At 42.8% G+C, this 9,710-nt stretch overlaps 1 protein-coding gene across 1 annotated transcript; it reads left to right on the plus strand.

Moving 5' to 3' along the window:
- The first annotated feature begins 3,180 nt into the window (after nt 1-3,180).
- Nucleotides 3,181-9,325, plus strand: dusp5 (dual specificity phosphatase 5). The gene is made up of 4 exons (XM_046840988.1): nt 3,181-3,675; nt 4,951-5,066; nt 6,194-6,413; nt 8,324-9,325. Exons 1-4 carry the CDS (start codon nt 3,312-3,314, stop codon nt 8,686-8,688), a joined length of 1,065 nt encoding a protein of 354 aa, XP_046696944.1. The 5' UTR covers nt 3,181-3,311; the 3' UTR covers nt 8,689-9,325.
- The last annotated feature ends 385 nt before the right edge of the window (nt 9,326-9,710 follow it).

Below are 9,710 nucleotides of genomic sequence, written 5' to 3' on the forward strand. Positions count from 1 at the left end.
CGTCTTGGATCGAGGAAGCTGTGAGGAAACTCCTCATTTCCATGCGTTTCCTGCTGCAATCACGACTCTTTACTTTCGGCGTGACGTTTCCTGGTTATGTTTCTTTTACAAGCTGACATCGGCGACCACACGCAAGGAGGAGAGCACTAATCAGGTTACACTGGAGTGTAAATGGAGATGTGTCAGGTGTGTGTGTGTGTGTGTGTGTGTGTGTGTGTGTGTGTGTGTGTGTGTGTACAAAGTACATTGCAGTGTGTCAAGATGAGCGCAGAATTTTTGTCTGGAATCCAGGAAGCACCTGTTCTATTGTGTGGTCGTCTTTATTTAAAGATTTTTGCATTCGTTTCGGGAAATCACCACACACACACACACACACACACACACACACACACACACACACACTAGAACAGGCCAGAGCAAACGTATCAGATGTGATAACAACACTGGGACTGTAGGGGAAATCCCAGGTTCACTTCACAGCAGGAAGGTGGATTTATGGAACAGTTCTGACTAATGTGGAACTACAGACCACATGCTCCTGCTTACACGTGTCGCTCTTTAAACCGGTTCGTCCCGTCCCGTTACCGGGTCATGTGACACACACCGGGTCTATCACTGGTCAAAACTTCTGCGATTTCCTTCCTGATGTTTTTAAAGTTCATTGAAGTGGGCGGGGCTTATGCTACCTGCAATATGATTGGTCGGTTGCAACATTAGTCGTCCTTTGTACGAAAGTATACATTTCTATTCTACTACCAACCAAGAGCTTCACTATATGATACCTGACTTTTCCAGTCTTCTCCAAACTGTTCTCACAATGTTGGAGCTACACAAATATAAGGAATGTATTCGGATGTGGAAGTTTGGTGTGAAATTTTTCCTTTAACCAAGAGACCCAAACCTGCATAAGACCAAAACCTGATGCATGAAGATACGCTTTACATGGATCAGAGTGAAAGATCTCCTGCTAAAGAGCTTAGAGCTCCTCAAACCTTTGGGATGAATTGGAACTCTGACCAGACCCCAGACACCACCACACCTTTACTAAACACTTGTGGCTGAATCTTATACAAATCTCTACAAAATCTAGTGGAACATCTTCCCAAAAGAGTGCAGCTTTCTATAACAGCAAATGGAAACTCATAAAAAGCACCAATCCTATGCTCAGGTGTCCACAGACTTCTGGCTGTATAATAATAAAAGGAAACCCAGAAGGCCTAGTTAAGTGCATTATTATTATTTTTTGTAGAACTGTGAACTTGTTATGTTTTAATCAACCCACTACTCCTACCTGTTATATGTTACCTGCTATACTTCTGCTTACATGCTCTGAAGCTGTCAATCAAACATGCTAATTAGAATATTAAACCCCGCCCAGACAGACCTTTTTCTCCTATCCCTTGTTTGTACGAATATTTGCGAAGCACTCAATCTTGCTATGTTGTAGCTATAAAAATCATTTGGTTCAAGCCTTACGACATCGTCGCCATGTTAACATGTGGATTTGCGTAATCGTGTGACTTAACACTGATTGGCTGCGGGAATCTACGGTCTGTGGTAGAACGAAGTCAGACCCAGCTTTGATCCGGCCTGTAGGATTTTTTTTTTTTCTTGCAATGTCATAATGACAGATCGTAAACAAACACACACACACACACACACACACACACACACACACACACACACACACACACTTGTTTAATAGGTGCCACACCCATAGTGTTGTCAAAATGACTAAATTAACAGCAGTGAGGCATCAGTGAAAATTTGGTTTGGTTTTGAAAACACCTGAGGGAAGTGTGTGTGTTCCCCTAGAGCTGTGTGATGTCATCGGCTGAGAGCTTACATTGAGGCCATATGGCTGACTGCCTGCTGCTCTAATCCAATCACAACCTGCTCTTCCTGTTACACACTCACACACACACACACACAGCGATCACAGGCAGGAACGCGTTCATGCGAGTTCATGCTGACACTCGTACGCGTATGCACACTCATTTTCACCGACAGTCATGCATTGCACACACGCTAACACACACAAAGGGTACAAAACTGAGCCCCTTCTGGTCATGAAGCATCCACCGTGTGGTTCTCTACCTGTGTTTCCATACAAAAGGTACTTTTAAGCTGTATCACCATAGTAACAAGTAAAGACACAAGTGATCACTGGGTTTTTTCTTTTGGGCCTCTGGTTACGCCGAAACACAGCGAGCTGAAGTGATGCGTAACCGCATTAGTTAGTCACGGATTAAACCACATGACGATGTGGACCAGGTGGATGATTCGAGAGGTGGAGAAGCTTCCAGCATGCTTCCAAAGCAGGAGAGCCTCCACATATACAATTCTAAAACAAGGAATCATTTATGGCTTGCGTAATAAATTTGGAGCTTACGGTGCAGAAATAGTGTGGTGAAATCCAGGGGATGGAGTGGAGAGAGAGAGAGAGAGAGAGAGAGAGAGAGAGAGAGAGAGAGAGAGAGAGGAGGAAATAGGGAGGGAGGGCGGGAGAGGGAAATATGCCAAATATGCACACATCTGGCACTTTAATGGCTGAATCAGATTCATTAATAACAGTGATGATGGAGGTTGCCAGATTGAGAGAATTAAGAGATTTCACAGTAAAACTCGATTTGAGTCGGGTTTGAATGATGGGAGAATTCATTGAGGGAGGAAAGAAAGAAAGAAAGAAAGAAAGAAAGAAAGAGAGAGAGAGAGAGAGAGAGAGAGAGAGAGAGAGAGAGAGAAAAAGAAAGAAAGAAACAAACAGAGAAAGTAGAGGGAAAGAGAGAGAGAGAGAGAGAGAGAGAGAGAGATGGATGGAAAGAGAGAGCGAGGTAAAGAGAGTCAGAGTGAGAGAGAGAGAGAGAGAGAGAGAGAGAGAAAGAAAGAAAGAAAGAAAGAAAGAACAAAAGAAAGAAAGAAAGAAATTTAGAGAGAGAAAGAAACAAACAAACAAAAGAACAGAGAAAGTAGAGTGAAAGTGAGAGAGAGAGAGAGAGAGAGAGAGAGAGAGAGAGAAAAAGAAAGAATCTGGCCAGGCAACAAGGCAACTTTGCGGACAGCCAGGGGGCGTGGTTTACCCAATGAGTGGGCGGGGTCGAATCAGCTGCGTTGTCCTTATATGGTCCGTGACGCTGCCGCCGGAGGTTCCGCGGCTATAAAAGACGATCGCACGGAATCCCCTGGAAGGAAATGTAGGCACGCGCGGAACGGAGCAAACCGATCGAACCCTCGCGCGTTCTCACACTCAGGAACGGAAACTAATTATAATAAAAACAATAATAATAATAATAATAATAAAAGGAAAAATCATGAAGGTGTCGAGTATCGACGGCCGGCGCCTGAAGAAGCTCCTGCGTAAGGAGAGCGGGAAGTGTTTGGTCCTGGACTGCAGGCCGTACCTGTCGTTCTCCAGCTCGAGCGTGCGCGGCTCGGTGAACGTCAACCTGAACTCGGTGGTGGTGCGCAGGTCGCGCGGTGCGCCGGTGCCGCTGCGCTTCGTGGTGCCGGACGAGCAGGCGCTGTTCCGGCTGCGTGAGGGCGGCGTGTCGGTGGTGGTGGCGCTGGACGAGCGCACGCCGCATCTCCACAAGCTGAAGAAGGACAGCGTCGCGCGCCTCGCCATCCACAGCCTCGCGCACCTCGCCAGCTGTGCCAACATCTGCTTCCTCAAGGGTGAGCCTCTCCACGGGCACGGCGCGCGCACGCGCGTGTGTGTGTGTGTGTGTGTGTGTGTGTGTGTGTTTAAAATCTATTTAAAAGTCAACAATGCCGTCGTTTGTATGTAATTCTATTGTATCAGGACTATTTATTTATTTATTTATTATTATCCTGAGTATTTATTTTAGTGATCATTAAACTATTTATTTATTCCACTGAGAATCGATTTTGGAAATCCTTTTTATTTTAAATATTTATTATCCAAAATATTTTTATTAGTAGAATTTATTACCCTAAATGTTTATTATCATGAGTATTTATTATGGTCAATATTTATCCTGACTATTTATTACCTGAAATATTTATTATAGTAAATATTTATTATTCTTAATATTTTTTTTATCCTAAATAATAATATTTCGGAGTATTGTATCGTAAATATTTATTATTACAAATATTTATTTTTCGAAATGATTACGTTTATCCTAAATAATTCCTTTTCTGCACATTTCTTACACTAAATATATATCCTGACTATTTATTATTATGAATATTTATTATCAAAAATATTTATTCATATAATTATTTATTATCCTAACAATTTATTGAGTGTTTACATCCTTTGTTTAGTTTCCTCAGTATTTCTAGCCCCTGAGAATTCGCTGTGCATTTGTCACTCACACACTGTAAATTCCCTTTATATAGATTTTGTCTATATTTAGACCCCAGATCAACACTAAGCCCCTTCCAGGACAACTACTGCTTTAAAAAATGAAGAAAAACAAAGCCCTGGTTTAGAAAGTAAACGCAGCACCTGTAGTGTTGATGGTTGTTGCGCATCGTATTATTATTTTTTTTACAGATGTGGTTTGCTGTGCGTCAAAAGCCCAGATGAGTCAGAATGTAAAAAAAAGCTGTCACACAGACAGACAGACAGACAGACAGCAGTTTACTCAAACCGACTCTGCGTGGAGAAAATAGTCTGAGACGTGTTGGTGTTGTTTTTCTAAGAAAGATTGATGCGGCCTGTGGAAACACTCCAGTACGCAATAAGCTTTTATTAAATCATTAAACACATGAGTGTGATTTTGACTCTTAGAGGGGTGTGAGACAATGTCTGTTGTGAAAAGCTCTATAGAAATAAACTCGACTTGATTAAAGCCTGAGCTGGTGTGATGATGTGCACGTTGTGTGGCTCTCAGATGTTCCTTCTTCTCCACAATCTTCATGAGCAGCAGAGACTCAATAGTCATCGAATGCGGATGCTTTAACCTCGGTTCTCTTTTGCAGGAGGCTACGAGAGCTTCCACACTCACTACCCTGAGCTGTGCACCGAGGCCAAGTCCTCTCAGGAACGCAGCACCCCGGACCCCGAGGAGGTCCAGCCCGGGGCAGATTACACTCAGGTAAAGCCCACATCATATTCGCTATTAACTTCCTGCAGTATGCAAATGAGAGCGTTATTGGCCACGAACTTCCTCTTCAGTGCAAACGTGAACGAATTATTGCCTACAAACTTCCTGTACTATGCAAACGAGGTCACAGCTGGCTACGAGTTTCCTGTATTATGCAAATGAGACAATGTTATTGGCCACAAACTTAATGTGTTATGCAAATGGGGACACATTATTAGCTACAAACTTCCTGTATCATGCCAATGAGACAATGTTTTTTTTTGCGTTAACTTCCTGTATCATGCAAACGAAACAATGCTAACAGCCACGAACTTCCTATTTAATGTTACTGGCTACACATTTATGTTTTATGCACAAAAAAAAAAAGGCCACAAACTCCCTATGTTATTCAAATGAGAGCACACAGTTCGCTACGGAATTTCTTTATTATGCAAACGAGACAACGTTATTGGCTACGAAATTCCTGTTTAATTTTATTGGCTACAGACTTTCCGTTTCATGCAAATGAGACTTCCTGTATTATGCAAATGAGGCAATGATATTAGCTACAACCTTCCTGTTTAACATTATTGGCTACAAACGTTCTGTATTATGCAAATGAGGCAGCCTTATTGGCTACGAACTTGACCTCCCGACCAAACGACAACACACTATTGGCCACAAACTTGTTGTATTATGCAAATGAGACAATGTTGTTGGCTACGAACTCCCGACATTATGCAAATGAGAGCACACTATTGGCTACAAACTATATGTATTATGCAAATAAAAACATGGCATTGGCTACGAACTCCCGGTTTAATGTTATTGGCTACGAACTGTCTTTATTATACAAATAAGACAATGTTATTATCATTAACACCAATATATTCATTACCGTGTCGCTTTATTTGTCGCTGTGGTGCCCTGATAAAGTCGACTTTTCTTCAAAGCCTCCTGGCTGACATCAGACGTCCGTTTTATCTCTGACCTTTGGTTCCTGGATGAGTCAATAATAAAATAGAGATGAGAACGCTGAGATGTTCTGTCTCCTGCTCACTTTACTTTACTAATTGTTATCTCATGAGTTGATTCACTTAGGATTTTCTACATTTAAATGATTATTAATTTTTTTTTAGGATGGTCCAGTGGAGTTGTTGCCTTTCCTGTACCTGGGCAGCGCTCACCACGCGCGCCGCCACGACTGCCTGAGCGAGCTGCGCATCACGGCCTTGTTGAATGTGTCGCGGCGGGACTGGCAGTGCGCCGGGGGGCCGCAGCGCTACAAACGTATTGCTGTAGAGGACAGTCACACGGCCGATATTGGCTCACACTTCCAGGAGGCCATTGACTTCATAGGTAAGAGCACAAACACACACACACACACACACACACACACACACACACACACACACACACACACACACACACACACATCCAGGCCATTAATCCCTTCCTGTTTAGGGCTGTCCTATTGCCCCTAGGCCTTCACTTAATAGTTCTTTATTTTACAAAGAATTGAGTATATATCTAATATCTAATATGTATTTTTTCAATCTAACACTTGAATTACAGAAGTTCTGCCATAAAAAAATGCTTTTCCGTGGAATCTAGAAGGAAAGTCTAAAGATAGTCTGCTGTCTATCCGGAGCGAATGTTAAATTAAGCTTCTGTGTGAAGCTTTCGGCTGGCTCACACTGCAGCTAAAAATGAGCTCGTCTTGCGTAAAACAGCTGACACTCTCGCCTTTCTTTTTTTCACGAGGAAGAACAGACGAACGAGAGACAGAAACGGAAAAGGGGATAACAAAAAAGCCGGCGCTTTTGACTCATCGTTGCATGAGCTCGATGATGCCGGGTGTGACCTGTGTGTCAGAGCATGAGTGGTGCTTTAATCGCAGGAGATTTGGGTGTGTGTGTGTGTGAGTGTGAGTGTGTGTGAAGGTTAGTTGTGGCAGATATACACCAAATGCCTGCTGATTGTCATTTCACACCTCCAGGTGCTCATGAGAGACGACTTGTGAGTCATGCGAATCATTTCCTGACAACAACAACGCTAATCATGTCTAAATCTAGGTCTTAGGAGTATTTTTAGCTCTTGCGTGGACCTCGTCTGGACCGTTCACAAAATAAACTAAAAAAAAGTTCAAGTGCCAACGTTCCGAGTGTTGCCTCCGCCTCTACACTGGCACTGGAGACTCCTTCCCTAAATGTGACCTAAACATCTCCTCTTAGACCACATTCATACAGTAGAACTAATAATAAAACTGTAAACGAATTTAATGACGTAAGAACGGTGTTGCTAAGCAACGAGACGATGTCTATTATAAATAAGTGCTTTGACCTGAAAGGAGGCCCTGAAATGTTTGTCTACACACAAAGTTAAGGTGTAAAAACAGCGAAAATGAGCTAGAATTATCGTGGACATTTACCTCAGATCTGTCATCAGGTTCCTAAAAAAAGACTTTGTACGGCTGAAATTACACCGTTATTACCTTCACGCAACGTTGACGGCTAACCCGGGTCTCGCGTACAAGACCAAATCTTATTATAGTCTGTTTGAAGAACGTGTGTGTGTTTGTAAATGGGAATGTGTAGATGCAGATGGGCTACGCAGGTCTTCACTCAAGTAGGTTTTGTTTGGATTAGACACTACACACACTTTCCCTTACACCCACTCTTTTTTGTGAGTGTGTGTGTGCACCAGAGCAACAGAGAGAGATGGCGGATGCACAATAGCGGATTAGTGTCTTAAGACCTGATTAGTGAATGACCTGCAAAAGACGTGTGTGTGTGTGTGTGTGTGTGTGTGTGTGTGTGTGTGTGTTTTCCGAGTAGTCATAATCTTATGAGTCAGGCTAAGCATAATCCACTTTACGTGGAAGGAGGGGGGGAAGAAAGAATAAAAATGCCTGACATTTAAACAAAAAGAGAAGTGTGTTTAGAAACAGCAGATGAATCTGTCTCAGACTTTCAGCTGATCTCGAATGTAATCCATGAGTCAGGTCATGAGATTCGAGGATAAGTTAACGCTAGCGCTGAACAGTTTAACGTATTCATCAAAAAAGCTTTAGGCCACACCCCCAATAAAAGTCTGAGGTAAACATGCTGCCCTCACATCCCCCCTCCCCACCCCGAGTATCTTTGAGCATGTAGATTTCGTTACACAACACATTATATTACATCAACAATGTATAACAGTAATACAACAACTTTAGAAGTATTTCGTGCAAAGGTCATAACAAAAACGCTGTTTCTTCATTTTGTCAGACGAGGTAAAGCGAGAAGGCGGAAAGGTGCTGGTGCACTGCGAGGCGGGAATTTCACGCTCGCCCACCATCTGCATGGCGTACCTGATGAAGACACAGAGGCTGCGTCTGGAAGAGGCGTTCGACGCCGTGAGGCAGCGGCGTGCCGTGGTCTCGCCCAACTTCAGCTTCATGGGCCAGCTGCTGCAGTTCGAGAACGAGGTCCTGGCATCAGCGGTGGACAGCAATAACGAGAACGACGACGCCGACAAGCACAAGGGCGGCGAGTTCGCGATCGACCAGAGCTTCGGGTCGTCCGTTTTCTCCTTCCCTACCTCCTTCCTGGCGCCCATCAAACTCAGCCCCATCGCCTCCCTGACTACTTGAAATGTAAAGGAGTTAATAAAACAATGTAGCTGAAGTCATATTTTTGTCCAACTTTGCTAAAAGGCTTTTCGGTTCTCTAGCTAGCTACCAGGATTAGCCGACATTTTGACTAGTTAGAATGCGAGATGAACTGCTACCTACATAGAGTGGCAATTAGCTAGCAAAGGAATTAAGTCGTCATGTGGTTCGCTGTCATGTGGTTCGCTACATATGCAGCATGAACATATGAACAAATTAGCGTGTTTTTTAGAAAGGAAATTATCAATTTCCTCCTCAAGTCTGCACTGATGGTCACTCGGTCTCCCTCGTCCTCCACAAGCTCGGCTGACAAACTTTACCTAATTTAATGAAGCACTGGAAAAGCTGTTGGGACGGGAGCGGGCGTCGGGTGGCGAAGTGACGTCGAGTAGAACTCGACCTCTGATTGTGTTTTGAAAGACTGCATGGACGTGTTGGAGTGGTTTTTTTTGTTCTTTTTTTAATGTGGTGTTTTGCCTTAGAACATACTGCAATACAAGCCTCAGTTTAATGATCATTCATGACATGACACTCGAAGGCTTTTCACTTTAATTTATTGATTTTTTTGTAAAGATTTTTTAACAAATGTGAATGTGATAATAAATGTTTTGTACTAAAACGTTGTGTGATTATTTCTTGTCTAAGCCAGATATTCGAACTAATTTTGTGAATCCGTGACAGTAATCAATCACGAGGTATAGATTTTCACCTCATTATAAATCATTTCCTGACATTAAACACTCTGAGGTAATGAGACACTAAGCTTCCGACTAGCCGTCTGTCTCAAACGCTAGAATTCATGTTCATTACTATAACTATGTCATGAAACTAAAAAGTTTATTAGCCAGTCAGGCCTACGTATTTAGTAATAACTTGGTTATTTCACTTGGGTATTTCCCAGTACTGCTGCCCCAAGAGTGTAGGTAATAAACGTAAAGCTAGCGACATCTTAAAGTCAATTTTATTCTTTTAACACAAAAGAACCTAAATGATTTGTAAAATGG

The sequence above is a fragment of the Silurus meridionalis genome, chromosome 26 (assembly GCF_014805685.1).
Source record: "Silurus meridionalis isolate SWU-2019-XX chromosome 26, ASM1480568v1, whole genome shotgun sequence".
Lineage (NCBI taxonomy): Eukaryota > Metazoa > Chordata > Actinopteri > Siluriformes > Siluridae > Silurus > Silurus meridionalis.

Excerpts from the sequence above, each read along its gene's own strand:
- dusp5 (XM_046840988.1), top strand. The coding sequence starts at position 3,312 with ATGAAGGTGTCGAGTATCGACGGCCGGCGCCTGAAGAAGCTCCTGCGT. Across the intron at positions 5,067-6,193 it reads CCGGGGCAGATTACACTCAG|GATGGTCCAGTGGAGTTGTT; the intron begins GTAAAGCCCACA and ends ATTTTTTTTTAG. Across the intron at positions 6,414-8,323 it reads GGAGGCCATTGACTTCATAG|ACGAGGTAAAGCGAGAAGGC; the intron begins GTAAGAGCACAA and ends TCATTTTGTCAG.